At 45.9% G+C, this 17,716-nt stretch overlaps 1 protein-coding gene and 1 long non-coding RNA gene across 2 annotated transcripts; one reads left to right on the top strand and one right to left on the bottom strand.

The window, feature by feature from the left end:
• Nucleotides 1–2,668: 2,668 nt before the first annotated feature.
• Nucleotides 2,669–3,102, bottom strand: LOC111981352 (uncharacterized). The gene is made up of 2 exons (XR_002879583.2): nucleotides 3,038–3,102; nucleotides 2,669–2,819 (listed from the first exon to the last, which is right to left on the bottom strand). It is a non-coding gene; the product is annotated as an uncharacterized lncRNA (long non-coding RNA).
• On the top strand, nucleotides 3,047–7,095 carry LOC111981351 (cytadherence high molecular weight protein 3). Its single transcript, XM_024012577.1, has 3 exons — nucleotides 3,047–3,561; nucleotides 3,840–5,751; nucleotides 5,886–7,095. Exons 2-3 carry the CDS (start codon nucleotides 5,322–5,324, stop codon nucleotides 6,749–6,751), a joined length of 1,296 nt encoding a protein of 431 aa, XP_023868345.1. The 5' UTR covers nucleotides 3,047–3,561; nucleotides 3,840–5,321; the 3' UTR covers nucleotides 6,752–7,095.
• Nucleotides 7,096–17,716: the final 10,621 nt, after the last annotated feature.

The raw sequence follows: 17,716 nt of genomic DNA, 5'->3' as shown, positions 1-17,716 counted from the left end.
CTCTTTGATGATTTGCAACATTGCGAGATAAAAAGGTACTCACCTTTTTTGGTGAAGTCGCTCTCTCTGATTTTATATCTACGACATGTTTCACTTACTGTGACTGTAATATGCGGTTGTCGTATCGAGCTACCTTAAGTATCTAGCTACGTACCTTAACTATAAACCAAAAACATCTAAGGAAAGAGCAGAAATAACTCTGTAAAAAGACCTGTAAACAACATGGGCTCRGGCTAYATATTATATCACACTGGGTATCATTGCTGGAGAGCACATATCAGCAGACAGGAGAAAACCCTATTCCAGTCAGCCGTCTGTGCCATTACCACACCCCTAGCTCACCATATTAAAAGGAAAACCTAAATAAGCCCACAGAAAACACACTGTATGTCAGTGCCGAACTTCACTCAGCAGATTGCATTGGATCCTCCTATGAAAACTGTTTTACTACACCCAGTATTTCTCCTCGAGAGGCCTTCTCTTTGTGAAACAGGTCCAACTAAAGCAATCATATTTTGGTTATGACAATGGGGTACATTGATACGTCTTATAGTCACTGTAAAGAGTTTACTTTGGATTACGGTGTGTCTACCATAACATCTCTGTCATCCCCATTACATATGGTCTATTACTCCTCCTATAACTTTGTCACCCCCATAACGTTTGTCTTAGTGTCTCTACCATTACCGTCTCTCTGTGTCACCCCCATAAACACCTATCTCAGTCCCTCTCATTACGTGTCTCCCATTAGTGTATCCTGCGTAAGGTCTCTCTCTGTGTCTCCTGTGTAACATCCCTCTCATTGTCACCCCCAATACATCTCAGTGTCTCCTGTGTCTCTACTTATTCCACAGTTGTCAGTCTCCTCCGTCCATATCATCTTGCTCGGTATCACCCCTAAAAAACATCTGTTTATGAGGCCATACTGTAAGCCCCTTTATGTCTATTCTGGTAGGAGATTCCCTCCAGACAGTCTACCACAGTAAGAGGTAGGTAATCAGTGGGTGTCGACACACGCCCTCGCCCCATCATTCCCCTCCGTTGTATTTTTCTCCTAATCGCTGTAAACACCCTGCGACAGCGTGACCAAACCGCGGATGTGCTGAGCAGACTGGAAGTTGTTTGATCATCACACCAAAGCAGAACATGCTAGCTACCTGACAATCACGCTGACCTCACCTTGCCTTAGTGTGTGTGTGTTCTGAAAGGTGAACAGAGACAAACATCTGATCTGACGTGCAGAGAGAGGAAGAAGGTGGGGGCAGAGAGTCTCCACTCCAACAGAAGACAGACAGGATGAATGAGTGTCTATGGTCAGCTCTCCCCTTCCCCAATCCTGTAACCTTAACCATTGGGGGATAAAAAGCCAATCTGATCCTGGATCAGGTCATGTGGTTCATCTGAAGGTCAGGAGGGGAGGACATGTATAGACAGACATACAGGTGTGTGTGTGTGTGTGTGTGTGTGTGTGTGTGTGTGTGTGTGTGTGTGTGTGTGTGTGTGTGTGACCTCAGTCAAGGGGTTAGGACGGATTCTGCTCCCATGGAGGTCATAAACTACACTTTTGATCAGGCAATATTTGGGGTTTCTGAAAAGCTTATGGGAAAATACAGAAGTTACACAAATGTGGGCCACAAGTCATGAGAAAAAATGAACAAAATAAAAATGGCATTTTACAGAATCAGTACCGGTCAGGATAATTTAAAAAGAATGTATGTACATTTCATTTTATCTATTCATTTCTCCAAAATACTTTTCTTGAGGAAAGTTACCAATGCCAAAACCTTGATGTGAAAAAAGTACCTTTCTATGCTCAAAAAAAATATTAAATTGTGGAAAAACAGGAGTGACTGTCTACTACATTGATTATGCTCTGGTCTCTGTTGTTTCAGAGAAAACAAGGCAAGCTTACCACAGGGAACAAAACATGCACTAGATCTCACTCCTGTCAGTGCTGCCACAGCCTAGTCAGTGCTGCCACAGCCTAGTCATCACTATGTATCAATACAGTCAGCCTTTATGCAATGGATACACCTCCATGTCTGTTTCTTTCCATTACCTGTAGACAGCAACACAATTCAGTCAACACCCCTGACTATTATTTACTCAGAATCCCAGACAGAATACATCTTTAAACATAGTCCAAAATGGAAGGAGGTGGGTAGCCATGGTGACTGGATTGCGCTTTCCCACAGGCTGTCTCCTTAGTTCTCTGGTTTTTGGTGTGGCCTGTTTGGACATTATCCTCACATTTAGAAGAGTCTGTATAAGGGTTACATATTCTCTGATCTAGAGAAGAAATACAGAGAGAGAGAGAGAGAGAGAGAGAGAGAGAGAGAGAGAGAGAGAGAGAGAGAGAGAGAAAATCTCAAATGCAAAAATGTAGAAGCTCCAGCTTTACAGCTGACCATAAGTAGAAGTCTCACCCATGTAGTCATATGTTCTTAGGTTGTGGGGTTTCTACTAGACCATGATACAGAATCTCACCAGCAGAAGAGGGTCAATTTACAGGGTGTTGTGTGTTTTTTAAAGCATTATTGAAATGTATGTGCTGGATTTACTGTGTGAATAAATACATAAAGTTAGTTTTGACATTGCAAATACAGATTGCATAGCCAACACAAGGGACAAAAGTGGACTTTCATTGCGATGCAAAACATTTGAAACGTATAAGGACATTGTTTGTTTTTTAATACATCCCACAATTCMCCCTCCTGGAGTGACGTCTGTGCGTAAAGGCACTACTGCGTGCATCTGCGTGTCAATARAGCTCGCCAGCTTGTAGTCTTAAAACCCGGAAATKAGTCATTCTGCTACCCCTAAGGTCAAAAGGAAAGAATAGTGTTTAGGAATAAACACAGTAAATGAGGTCTGAGATTAACACAGGTCTAGTAGAGTTTAGCAGTCAGTTAACATGACCTTGGTATGCTTTTTTCTAACATAAATTCTTCACAATTCCCAGAAAGTAACGTTAGCTGATGAAGATTATCTCATGGAACAAAACATAAGATCTCCCAAACCTGGGTTTACCACATACCTTATTTTTTGGCGTTTTCCAAAAATCCTACAAAAACATCATTCATTTTTTCCATAGGCTTTGTCTATGGCACAGTTTTATTGCCTACAAAAATACGCCATTACCATTTATCACTTTCGCAACGCAATAACGCCCCTCTTGCGAAAAGCGTGTTCGTAATTTCTGTGTTTATGTTATGAAACCGTGTGCAGGCTCCAAAATGTTGACGGCGGCGACTCGCAGTYGTTTTACGCGGGAACAAACAAGAATATTATTGCGTGAAGTCCATGCACGGCGATTTTCTATTTATGGTACACCGACAAAACCGTTCAGAGTATCCAATGCTCGGTCAGCCTGGGAGCAAGTAGCAGAGCGAGTTAGCTCCACTACCGTCGGGCTTCAGAAAACAGCCAACCAGTGCAGGAAGCGAATTAATGATCTTAAACGGAGACAAGGAATAAGAATATTTGAAAACAGATTGCCAAAACCAGTCTCTAACCTTACAGACAACAACTCTACTTCCTCAATTAAAATTGAGCATGCAGGTAGAGTATAGTAATGATTACATTTAGGCACACTTGGCCTACCATTTTCTATATTAGGAATTGCAGGCTATAAATGGGAAAATCATGTGTAGATATTTGTTGATTACTTACTATGTTGGCAGCATTTTCCACATTTATAAAGTAGCATTGTGTGCAAGCAAACTACTTTATTTAAATATGTGTTGATTGAGATTGCACCATGCTGGTTGAGTGTACATGGGTGAGCTATGTGATTGGGGGATAAAATTATACATCATGGTTAGATTTTTCTATTCCAGAGCAGCAAATTGGAGAGGGCCTTGATATCAAAGCAGAGACGGCTGGTCCATCCCAGGCTGGAACACCACAACATGTTCCCCAACTTGATCCAACCCAGGCCTCTTCATTCCAAGCCCCTCAGGTCAGCTCACCTCAGATTAACCAATCTCAGGGACTGGGTCAGGGACAGCTCCTCAGGGCTCACATCCCGCTGATAAACTTCCAGCCCCTCATCCACGTCCAGCCCGCTTCCCAGGATTTCACAGTCCTCTGCCAGGTGCACCAGGCGGGCTACGCCATGCTACACAAGGAGATCACGGACACTAAAAACAGTATGGAGGAAATGCTGCATCCTGTGTTGTCTTCCATCAGCCACAGCCTGGAGAGACTTGCTAGTGCTGTTGAAAGGCTGTCAGGTCCTAGGGAGTCACTACTACAGACTGTCACTCCCATCACAATGCCTCTCCAACACAGACTGAATGGACCGTCATACACTGATTCCACAGGAGTACATCCTTTGTGATGTTTGCTGGTTTCTTGCTATGTTGACGACTGTTTACTTCTGTCTTAACAATACAATGTCCTACAATAACAAGTATTTCAAGATTTWAAAAAATATATATCATTAACCCAAAAATATTAACTATGGTATGCTATTGACTGTATGATGTATTCATTGTTGCATGTATGTATTAGAATGCTTTCATAAGAGTGGTTAAATGTAGTCTATTATTCAATCAAACCTGCTGTATTCACACAGTAGCGTTTTCCTGCGGTCAAATGCATTCAGACTGGTTTTACTGTAGCCTATAAAAACCTACAACTATTTAGCCTATTAGGCAGTAGACCCCTCAAATGTAGACTATGCTTTCACTTTTCAGAAGGAGAAGTGTATGTGTGTGGGGAAAAGTTTGTAAATCTGTAGAGAATTGCTTATGGTTTTGGAAGGCAATGTGCAGACCATGATTTAATGATGAAATCTTTCAATCTGTTTCTAAATAAATGTTTTGGGGGGAATAAATATGTGAACCACAGTATCATAAAAGTAACCTATCACTTACTGAACAAGAAAATCTAACAATATTACGATTTATCTATAGGTCTAATGTCAAGAATTTGAAGAATCGAATCATTCAATATTGTGGTGATTGTTACTGTTTTGAAGAGGCGTTTATTTTGGGCACATTTTCCCCAACAAAGGGAGGGCAATATACTGCGCACCACCGGTATCAACTGCGCAAGCGTATTGTATTTTGTGGTCCTGCGAATGGTAGCCCAGATTGTTTTGGAACGCCTAAACTGTCCGCTATCCTTAAGGTTTTCCGTAACCGTACTAACCGTTGCTGTTTTGTAACTGAACAAACACCCCTTTTGTAATTGTGTTTTGAATAAGTTGCAGCCTCGAGATGAGTAGGCTAGTCTATGTAAACATTCAGAACACTATTGTGTCTTTGCGTCATTTTTAGCGTTTGCGCTTCGTTTATGGCTTTCCCTGAGAAAATATGGATTCCGATAACGATAACAGAGATGGGAGGCCAGAGATCGAGATGCTTCATATGGAGAGGCAACGAAAGAASCGTTTCAATGAGGAAGAGCTCAAAATACTCGTACGTGAAGTGCAAGCTCGACGACCTGGCCCTGGCTACACCCGTGTTGCGCAGGCCRCATGGGAAGATATCGCAGCAAAGGTGAGCGCTTCTTCGTTTGGATACCTCAGAACCGGGATGCAATGCAAAAAGCGATACAATGACCTGATGCGCAGACAACCCTGTTATATCAAGAAGGGTCCTGACTCAAAGAGGAAGCGATTGACCAGGCAGACWGAAGCAAAACTTCACCATCCAACAGAAGAGGAGGAGCCTTTCCTCTCAGTCAAATCAAAACGTTTTAAATTTGAGTTTGTGGATGGAGAAGGACCCATTGCATTACAAGGTAAAGTTTATGGTTTACATTTTTAAAAACAAACGTTTTTGTTATCTTTGTAATGTGTGTGTGCCTACTACGTGATGTCATTTGGTARGGAACACTAAATATAGCTTATTTTTCTATATTTTTTTCTTCCCTAGAGTTTCAGAATGAAGTTGGTTCCCAGTGCATTGGGGTGGACCTGGACAGTCACTCGACTAACCACCTGGTTGATGGTCAACAGACTCTGGACGCTGCAGCACCATCTGAGGCCAGCAGAGTCTATCCACCCCAGACACACACGCCTGCCACTTCACCCAGGCCCTCTTTGCCTCAAACCAACCTCCAACCCCGGGTGAACGTAGTCAGATTGAACCTTGAAACTGGTATCCAGGTCAGTACACCTCAAGTGACTGGAACCGTCCACATCCCTCAGTCTCAGGGCACCCTTCAACCCCAAACCAATACACACCCAGTCACTGCTCAACCCCAGGCTGATGGTTTGCTTCAAGGTAATGCTGCATTCCACATAAACATACCCCAAGTAGTGCCACTGCCACAGCAGGCTACTCTACCCCAAGCCAACCTATCACAGGCCTATATACCCCAAGCGAACCAATCAAAGGCTACTCTACCCCAAGCCAACCTATCACAGGCCTATATACCCCAAGCGAACCAATCACAGGCCTATATGTCCCAGTCCACTGTGCAGCCTCAGACGAACATACCCCAAGTGAACCAAGCTACGGTCCACATTCCTTTGATAGAGGTCCAACCACACATGCAGGTCCAGCTACCTCCTCAGGACCTGGCAGCACTGGTCCAGGTGCATCGCCAAGGTTACGACATGTTACAGAGGGAGCTGGTCAGTATGAGGAGCAGCATGGAGAGAGTGCTGCAGCCCCTGCTGTTATCCATCAACAACAACCTGGAAAGACTGGTTAACGCTGTTGAACACCTCTCTGGGGTTGAGAACACACCTCAGACCAACAGTGTTGTCCATGGTCATCATGATGCTCCCTCCTGACTGACCTTGTTAGGTTACGTTCACCATCTGAGAGTCGAACAGGATGTGTTCAGGTGGATGCAGAGCTCCTGTTTAAAGACTCTTCATGCTATTTCAAATGTCTACCATCCAGGTAGAGATGGACTAAAAAACATTTAGTAAAGTTCTGTGCAGTAAATGTAACTCTAGGAATCTTTGTACTGTACACGCAGTTCCATTTTGTTATCAGAGATATGTTTCTCTTGTCGATGACTATAAMTAATGTATGCTTCTTTTTCTCAGTAATCTTTTTTTTGTTCAAGGTGCCTAAGCCTCTATGGACCTCCTGTTGAGCYCCCGAAATAAAATGTATTTTCAAAAAAGTGTTCAAACAGTTATAATCCTGTCATTGTTCGTTTATGCACACAACCCATGAGGTCAACTTGAGCACAGGCCATTCGTTTAGTATAGAAGTTTTCTGAACCTTTTTCTTAACCTGCTTGATCATTTTCTCAGAGGCATGATACAGACAGGGGGGGGGATACAAAAAGAGAAGGCACCTCCACCCCTTTGTTCCTTTTGCCCACACACTGGAGAGCAAGTGAGGGAATCAGGGAAGACTGCAGAACAGATGACATTTCAGTCCCGGGCTGTGTCTCTTCCTTCCTCTACCCCTCCTTCACTCTCGGTCTTTACCTCCCTCTCTCCCACCCTCAAAGGATTGACATGTCGTCTCCTACAACCAAAGCTGAGGTGGGAGGACTCTGGTGCTGCTGTTGCCCCAGACTGTCTGGAAACCACTCAACTTTGTTAGTGTTGAAATGACAGCCTTACAACGTCTTCCCAGCAACATCATGCATGCAGAACTAAATGGTAACAACTCAAAGACATCTCAGGACATCCAACCACTCCTGGGGGTCTACTTTCCTTCATCTCAACTAACATGAGAGAACTGGACAGRTGAAAGCAATKTACCAGTAGGCAGGCACCTCCAGAATATTAATCCTTTATCATCCGGTACCATTCCCATCTAATCCACATAACCTGTTTGGATAGACTAAGTACTCAGTTAAACCTAAACAACTTGGCTGGAGTTATATGAAAAACCCAGCAGCGTTGCAGTTCTTGACACACTCAAACCTGTGCGCGTGGCACCTACTACCATACCCTGTTCAAAGGCACTTCAAGATTTTGTCATGACCATTCATCCTCAATGGCACACATACACAATCCATGTCTCAAGGTGTAAAAATCCTTCTTTAACCTGTCTCCTCCCCTCCATCTACATTGATATGAAATGGATTAACAAGTGAAATCAATAAGGGATCATAGCTTTTACCTGGTCAGTCTATGTCATCCTAATGTTCTGTACACTGTATATTCATGAATACTAATCTGTGGCCAAAAGTTTTGAGAATTACACAAATATTAATATTCACAAAGTCTACTGCCTCAGTTTGTATGATGGCAATTTGCATATACTCCAGAATGTTATGAAGAGTGATCAGATGAATTGCAATTAATTGCAAAGTCCCTCTTTGCCRTGCAAATGAACTGAATCCCCCAAAAACATTTCCACTGCATTTCAGCCCTGCCACAAAAGGACCAGCGGACATTTTGTCAGTGATTCTCTCGTTAACACAGGTGTGAGTGTTGACGAGGACAAGGCTGGAGATCACTCTGTCATGCTGATTGAGTTCGAAAAACAGACTGGAAGCTTCCAAAGGAGGGTGGTGCTTGGAATCATTGTTCTTCCTCTGTCAACAATTGTTACCTGCAAGGAAACACGTGCCAACATCATTGCGTTGCACAAAAAGGGCTTCACAGGCAAGGATATTGCTGCCAGTAATATTGCACCTAAATCAACCATTTATCGGATCATCAAGAACTTCAAGGAGAGCGGTTCAATTGTTGTGAAGAAGGCTTCAGGGCACCCAAGAAAGTCCAGCAAGGGCCAGGACCGTCTCCTAAMGTTSATTCAGCTGCGGGATCGGGGCACCACCAGTACAGAGCTTGCTCAGGAATGGCAGCAGGCAGGTGTGAGTGCATCTGCACACACAGTGAGGCAAAGACTTTTGGAGGATGGCCTGGTGTCAGAAGGGCAGCAAAGAAGCCATTTCTCTCCAGGAAAAACATCAGGGACAGATTGATATTCTGCAAAAGGTACAGGGATTAGACTGCTGAGGACTGGGTTAAAGTCATTTTCTTTGATGAATCCCCTTTCTGATTGTTTGGGGCATCCGGAAAAAAGCTTGTCCGGAGAAGACAAGGTGAGCGCTACCATCAGTCCTGTGTCATGCCAACAGTAAAGCATCCTGAGACCATTCATGTGTGGGGTTGCTTCTCAGCCAAGGGAGTGTGCTCACTCACAATTTTGCCTAAGAACACAGCCATGAATAAAGAATGGTACCAACACATCCTCMGAGAGCAACTTCTCCCATCCATCCAGGAACAGTTTGGTGACAAACAATGCCTTTTCCAGCATGATGGAGCACCTTGCCATAAGGCAAAAGTGATAACTAAGTGGCTTGGGGAACAAAACATCGATATTTTGGGTCCATGGCCAGGAAACTCCCCAGACCTTAATCCCATTGAGGTCAATCCTCAAGAGGCGGGTGGACAAACAAAACCCACAAATTCTGACAAACTCCAAGCATTGATTATGCAAGAATGGGCTGCCATCAGTCAGGATGTGGTCCAGAAGTTAATTGACAGCATGCCAGGGCAGATTGCAGAGGTCTTGAAAAAGAAGGGTCAACACTGCAAATATTGACTCTTTTCATCAACTTCATGTACTTGTCAATTAAAGCCTTTGACACTTATGAAATGCTTGTAATTATACTTCAGTACCCCATAGTMACATCTGACAAAAATATCTAAAGACACTGAGGCAGCAGACTTTGTGAAAATGTATATTTATGTCATTCTCAAAACTTTTGGCCACGGCTGTTCACTATTTTAGGCCCAGCCTTTGGAACTTTAGTTTCCCTGGATATAGCCACTATATTATGGTCACTACATCTAATGGGTATGGATACAGCTTTAGAACAAAGTTCTGCAACATTGGTAACCATTTTATCAATACACGTGGATGATGTACAGTAGTTCCTGCACTATTTGTGAACACTCTGGTAGGTTGATTGATAACCCGAGCCAGATTACAGGCACTGGTTACAGTAAGAAGCTTCCGCTTGAGTGGACAGCTTGATGAAAACCATTCTATGTTCAGGTCACCCAGAAAATAGACCTCTCTGTCAGCATCACACACATTATCAAGCATTGCACACATATTATCCAGATACTGACTGTTGACACTTGGTGGCCTATATCAGCACCCCAAAAGAAGAGGCTTTTGATGAGGCAGGTGAACATGCAACCACAACATTAGACATGACGTCCTCTCTAAGCTTTAAAGGGATATGGCTCTGAACAAATACAGCAACCCCATAAGCATTCACGTCTCTTTTGTAGGTGTTATATCCTTGTATTTCCACTGCTGCATCATCAMATKAATTATCTGAGTTTCAGAGATGGCTAATATATGAATGTCATCYGATGTTAACAAGTCATTGATTTCATTGATCTTTTTTACTACATMTATTAATATGGGCWATTTTTTAGCCCTTTCCTGGGTAGCTTATTTGAGATAGAGATAATATGAAGTGTCAATTGTGAGTGTCAGTTAGTGTATGTGTGCGTGTGCGTGTGTGTGTGTGTTGTGGGGCTGAAGCTACTGACCCGTAGCAGATGTGCGCAATATCCCCACACACTCGGGCAGCTTTCATGGCTGGGATAAGTTCTTTCCGCCTCTGGTGCACAGCTTCCGAGTAGTCCTCGTTAWGGAAGATGTCAGTTCCTCTCAAGTTCTTGGCTCTCTCCAGAACAGCCATCTTGTCCTTATACCTCAGGAACTTGACCACTATCGGCCCAGTTCTCACGTGAAAACTCTGATRTGCCATCCAGTGGTGCAGTGGAGGGTAAATCTCTGGATGTGATGTGGACATTGACCAAGTCCAATGGGTTCTTACCTTTTTTCTGTAGAGAGGTTTAACTCTTTGAACATGAGAGGTGTCTCCATAAATTGGTCTCTCTTCATGGACACACAGCTGGGTACAGGTGAGGCTCATCTTTTGTTTTTTGATCCTGTAAAAAGTACAAAACTCCTCATTCTTCAATCTGAGGTATAAGACTGTTCCCTTTTTAATGACACCTAAATATTAAAAGTAGTGAGAGATATTTCCTTGCTCTAATGGTACGTTAAAACTTTTAAAAAAGTGACAATGATAGACCTTAAAACACTGGTTTCTGACCTTTGTTCAATGGAAACGTCTCCTTCTCTGAACCTAAGAGGTGGCTCTATAGATTGGTCACTCTTCATGGACACACACCTGGATACAGGTGAGTCTGGTCTCTCCTGCTGGACCCTGCTAAAAATTCAGACAGAACAAAATGACTTTAATACAGTTAACTGTTAGTAGGAGAAAATTTTGCGAAATGCTTCAATGGGTGACGATAAATCAGTAGTTGTTAACTCATTGACAAAGTTATATGGGTCCTTACCTTTTTTCAGGAGAAGTGTTTCTCTCTTTAAACCAAAGAGGTAGATCCATAGACTGGTCACTCTTTCATGAACACACAGCTGCAACACAACACACACACACACAAGACACACACATACACACACACACACACACCACACACACACACACACACACACACACACACACACACACACACACACACACACACACACACACACACACACACACACACACAACACACACACACACACACACACACACACACACACACACACACACTTGTCCTACCTCATAGCTTTGACGACAGGGAGACTAATTTTTAAGGCGGTGCCCTCCTTCTCCCCCAGGGAGACTAATTTTAAAGGCCGTGCCCCCTCCTCTCTCCCCCCAGGGAGACTAATTTTAGAGGCGGTGCCCCCTCTCTCCCCCCAGGGAGACTAATTTTAGAGGCAGTGCCTTCCTCCTCTCTCCCCCAGGGAGACTAATTTAAGGGCGGTGCCCTCCCTCTCTCCCCCAGGGAGACTAATTTTAGAGGCGGTGTCCCCCCTCTCTCCCCCCAGGGAGACTAATTTTAGAGGCGGTGCCCCCTCCTTCTCCCTAGGGAGACTAATTTTAGAGGCGGGTCCCCTCCTCTCTCCCCTAGGGAGACTAATTAGTTAGACGTTCCCCTCTCTCTCCCCAGGGAGACTAATTTTAGAGGCGGTGCCCCCTCCTCTCTCCCCCCAGGGAGACTAATTTTAGAGGCGGTGCCCCCTCCTCTCTCCCCCCAGGGAGTCTAATTTTAGAGGCGGTGCCCCCTCCTCTCTCCCCCCAGGTAGACACATTTTTGAGACAGTGAATAGTCCAGATCTGAATTACATCCATAGCGTACGGTATGGCAAGAGCTGATAACAACAGTTGGTGGAGCGCACCCCTCAAACATTGAAGAATTAGAGCAGTTTGCTGGTGAAGATTGGACCAAATTAACAGTAGAAAGGTGCAGCAAGCTCATTGATGTCTACAACAAGCATTTGTCTGCAGTTTTCTTGGCCAAAGGCTGTGCAACTAAGTACTAGCTCCAGTGTGTTCATCATTTTGTCCAGCCATTTGTCTTTATTTTCTAAATMAAAATGTTAAACTTAAGTTTACAAAAATAAATGTGGTTCTACAATGTTGAAAATCTAATTACAAGGTGTGGAGAACAGATGTTTTTTAAAAGTTCAACTTTATTTGAAAGAAATAGGGAATTATTTAAGAAAGGTGCAAGGGTTCACATAGAATTGGCCAGGACTGTACATGAATGAGCAAAGTTGGTCCCTGTTTCACGTTCGTGTGGGTCAAACAAAAACACCCTAATGATCGGTTGACAATAGAGCCTCCCACAATGCAGGCGATGGCTGCAAGTGTCAGCTGATGAAACAGTTGACTGTAGTTGACTGCAGTTGAAACTTCATGACCTTTGATGTGTGTGTGTATGTGATGAAATGTGATCAAACAGAGAGAATGTAAGTAACAAGATATGAGTTAGTCCCCAAGGCCAGTAGAGTCCATCCACCCCAGACACCAACACCTGCCACTTCACCCAGGACCTTTTTACCCCAACCCAACCTCCAACCCCGGGTGAACATAGTCAGATTGAACCTTGAACCCTGTCCTCAGGTCAGTACACCTCAAGTGACTGAAACCGTCCACATCCCTTAGTCTCAGGGCACCCTTCAACCCCAAACCAATACACCCCCAGTCATCGTCCAACCCCAGGCTGATGGTTTGCTTCAAGGTAACGCTCCATTCCACATAAACATACCCCAAGTAGTGCCACTGCCACAGCAGGCTACTCTACCCCAAGCCAACCTATCACAGGCCTATACACCCCAAGCAAACCAATCAAAGGCTACTCTACCCTAAGCCAACCAATCACAGGCCTATATGTCCTCAGGACCTGGCAGCACTGGTCCAGGTGCATCGCCAAGTTTACGACATGTTACAGAGGGAGCTGGTCAGTATGAGGAGCAGCATGGAGAGAGTGCTGCAGACCCTGCTGTCATCCATCGACAACAACCTGGAAAGACTGGTTAACGCTGTTGAACACCTCTCTGGGKTTGAGAACACACCTCAGACCAACAGTGTTGTCCATGGTCATCATGATGCTCCCTCCTGATTGACCTTGGTTAGGTTACGTTCACCATCTATCTGAGAGTAGGACAGGATGTGTTTAGGTGGATGCAGAGCTCCTGTTTAAAGACTCTTTATGCTATTTCATATGTCTACTACTGAACACGCAGTGGAATAAAGTTCAATTTTATTGTCAGAGATGCTGTATGTTTCTTATGACTGTAAATAGTTTGTACTCCTTTTTCTCAATAATCTTCTTTGGTTCAGTATGCCGAGATGCCTAACACTCTATGGTCCTCCATTTGAGTTCCTAATAAAAGGTATTCACCCAGTAAGAAAACAAATAATGATCATACAACCATGTCATTGCTTGTTTATGCACACAATCCATGACGTCAACCTGAACACAGGGCATTCATTTAGCTTAGGATGGGTTGAACCTCTTTCCTAACCTGCTTGACAATTTCAGTCATGATTCATGATTCATGATTCATCATGATTCAAAAATAGGGAGAGAAAAGAGGAGTATTCGAAAAGAGATAAGGCAACTACCTCCATTCCTTCATCCCAGAGCAAGTGAAGGAAACAAGGTAGACCGCAGAACACATGACATTTAATTTTAGTCTCGGGCTGTGATGTGGTGTGTTCCTTGATGGACAGAACACTTGTTGGGTTATTTTTGGCCCAGCAATTGGGGCACTTAGTTGGGTTATTGAGCTATGACCAGATGGGCAGTATTTCTGCTACATCTATTTGAAATATATAATTTAATTACTTCTAAGTATTTTGTATTACACTGGGCTGAACTACACTCTAATGTATTTTGTAACAAAATACTTTTGAAAACCGTAATTTGAAGGTGTGACAGTACCCGGGAGGTTCCTGGTGGAGAGCCAAACGAGATCACCAGGATGGAAAACGAGAGCCTCACTGCGATTGCGGTCTGCCTGCTCCTTCTGATGGTGGACGGCGCGCCGGAGCGTCATGTGGGCATCGTTCCAAACCTCCTCTGCGCGCCTGAACCACTCATCCACCGCAGGAGCTTCAGTCTGGCTCAGGGTCCACGGAGCTAGGGCTGGCTGATATCCTAGGACACACTGGAAGGGGGTCAGCCCGGTTTAGGAGTGACGGAGTGAATTCTAAGCGTACTCTGCCCAGGGAAGGAACCACGCCTACTCCCCCTGCCGGTCCTGGCAGTGACTCCTAAGGAACCTCCCCAGCTCCTGGTTCATCCTCTCCACCTGCCCATTGGACTGAGGCCGTTACCCGGATGTGAGGCTGACCGTGACTCTCAGCTTCTCCATGAAGGCTCTCCATACCCGTGACGTGAATTGGGGGCCACGGTCAGAGACGATGTCCTCCGGAAGGCCATAGTGCCGAAAGACCTGCTGGAACAGTGCCTCAGCGACCTGGAGAGTGGTAGGGAGACCAGAGAGAGGGATAAAACGGCAGGATTTAGAGAATCTGTCCACAACAACCATAATAGTAGTGAAACCATCAGAAGAGGGGAGATCAATGATGAACTAAATCAATGGACAGATGAGACCAAAGCCACTGAGGCATGGGAAGATAAAGGAGATTCCCTACTGGAGCGTGCAGGGGAGATTTAGTTTGGGCACATATGGAGCAGGAGTTTACATAACGAGCGACGTCCTGCGCCAAGGTGGGCCACCCGTACTTTCCGGAGATTGAAAAGTGCGGGTGATACCTGGGTATCCAGCRATGAGAGATGTGTGCTCAGGTCAACAGCCGATCCCTTATCCCTGTGGGAACGTAGGTGCGCTCTGGAGGCCAGGTAGCAGGCGTGGGTTTCCTTTCCGGTGCCTGGTGAATGTCCAMATCTACGTCCCAAAGCATGGGGGCAATGACTCGGGAGGGCTGAATGATGGGCGCACTCAGGACAGAAACTTCTCCCGAATCGTAGACACGGGACAGGGCATCGGCTTTAATGTTCTTTGAACCTGGGCGATATGACAAGGTGAAGTCAAATCTAGTGAAGAAAAGGGTCCACCTTGCTTGGCGCGGGTTCAGCCACCTCGCTGTCCGTATGTACTCCAGGTTCCGATGGTTGTTGAGGATGAGAAATCGGTCCTCCAGTCAGTAACTCTACTCCTCTAATACCAACTTCACCACCAAGAGCTCCCGGTCACCGATGTCATAGTTCCTCTCTAAAGGAGACAGTTTTCTTTGAGTACATGGATACAATTTCTGTGGGTTACCTTGACGTTGGGACAGAATGGCCCCCACGTCCACTTCTGAAGCGTCCACCTCCACCAATGAAAGGCAGCGTAGGAACTGAGTGTTTCAGCAACGGGGTGGAGGTGAAATGCCCCTTCAGTATGTGGAAGGCGTCATCGGCTGCAGGACTAAACTCCAACTCACGGACCACCCTTGACGTGAGAGGACAGGCAATGGAGCTGAAGTTCCTAATGAAGCAGCGGTAAAAGTTGGCAAACCTCAAAAACCCTTTTATGGTGGTTGGGACTGGCCAAGACCTGACTGTATTGACCGTCCTCTCCTCCATCATCACTCCCTGTGGACTGATCTTGTATCCTAAGAAGGAGACAGCGACCTGATGAAACTGGCACTTCTCCACTTTCATGTACAAGTRATTCTCCAGGAGGCGTTCCATGACCACTCTGACGTGGGTGATGTGATCCTCCAAGGTGGCCGAGTAGACCAGGATGTCATCGATATACACAACCACCTGCCGCCCGAGCATGTCCCGGACACCTCGTTAACGAATGTCTGGAACACCGACGGAGCATTGGCTAATCCATAAGACATGACCAAAATCTCATAGTGTCCAGACATCGTGCTGAATGCTGTTTTCCAWTCATCCCCCTCCCGGATGCGAATCAGATTGTAGACACTCCTCAGGTCCRCGGAGCTGTTTGATCGCACCTGGCACCAGGAGAGGTTAGCGGTACTTGGTGGTGATGGAATTGAGGCCTCTGTAATCAGTGCACGGGCGTAGACCTCCATCCTTCTTGGCCTCGAAGAAGAAGCCTGCCCGACGCAGGGGAGGTGGACGTGCTGACGAAACCCTGTTGGAGAGCCTCCTGGATGCACTCGTCCATAGACTTGGTTTCAACCACCGACAGAGRGCTGTGTGGAGGCGCAAAGCCTGCAAGCAGGTCGATTACACAGTCCCAGGGGCAATGAGGAGGGAGACAGGGGGCACGGGTCTTGGAGAGAACCTCCCGGAGATCCGTGTATACCTCTGCGATGTTGGGCTGGAGGGCAACCACAGGACTCTCAGCCGACGTGGAACCACAGGGTAAAGGAAAGCAGGTCCTCGGCATTCGGGTGCCCAGAYGGTGATTTTCATCCTCGACCATGAGATGGTAGGGTCATGACGTTGGACCCACGGGTGGCCGAGGACGACTTTGTGTACGGGTGCATTGATGATGAGGAAGAGAAGGCTTTCTTGATGCGTGAGTTCCACTGTGAGGGTGAGTGGTGTTGTGATGTGCGTTATTGTGCCGGATCCCAATGGTCGAGTATCCAGTGCTTGGACCAGAAAAGGAGAGGTGAGCGGGTATGAGGTGATGTTCAGGGAGGAGCCAGCCAGTGAAATGGAAACCAGAAAAGGTTTGGACAGAAAGTGATGATGATGGAATACTCACGCCTACCCCGGGAGACGGATGATCAYGGGGCTACCCCTCTGCCCTCTTGGACACCGGGTTGGAGTGCACCAGACACCGCTGAAGCTAGTGCCCCTCCTGACCAAAATAGGAACAGAGCCCCAGCTGTCTCCAACGACACCACTCTGCCACCAACGACACCACTCTGCCACCAACGACACCACTCTGCCACGGGGAGGTGTGTGGCCCCTATCTCCATGGGTTCAGGATCTGTTTCAGGATAGCCAAAGGAGGAAGGCGAGAGATGAGGGGGCGCCGGCGCTCTTGAAGAGAGCCATCGCTATGAGCGCGTCCAAGGAAAGGTTGTCGTCCCCACACGCCAACTCCGTCTGGACCTCTTCGCGCAGTCCTCATTGGAATAAGGTGCGGAGCTGGAGGCTGCCACAGTCAGGGAAGGTGAAGGCGTACTCCGCAGCGGTCTGTGCACCCTGCCGAAGTTAGAGTAATCGCTCTCCTCCCTCTCTGCCCTCAGGTGGATGATTGAAGACCGCCCTGAACAGAGCCATGAACTTCTCATAGGAACCCGATGGAGTCCCGTCATATTTCTCTGGGAGGGACAACAGGGCATCGCTGACCTAGGCGGACTTCTGGATGGGCTGGGGGACTGGCTCTCTGGGACGACTCGTGGTAGAGGATCCTCCGCTAGTAGGAGATGAATCCTCTCGAGTGTTGTCGAGGTGGTGGAGAATGCGGAGGACCTTATCCATTACCGTACCCAGTTGAGTCAG

The sequence above is a fragment of the Salvelinus sp. IW2-2015 genome, linkage group LG20, assembly GCF_002910315.2.
Source record: "Salvelinus sp. IW2-2015 linkage group LG20, ASM291031v2, whole genome shotgun sequence".
NCBI classification, from domain to species: domain Eukaryota; kingdom Metazoa; phylum Chordata; class Actinopteri; order Salmoniformes; family Salmonidae; genus Salvelinus; species Salvelinus sp. IW2-2015.
The sequence above is the reverse complement of the archived record's forward strand: the minus strand, read 5'-3'. Positions and strand labels throughout refer to the sequence as shown.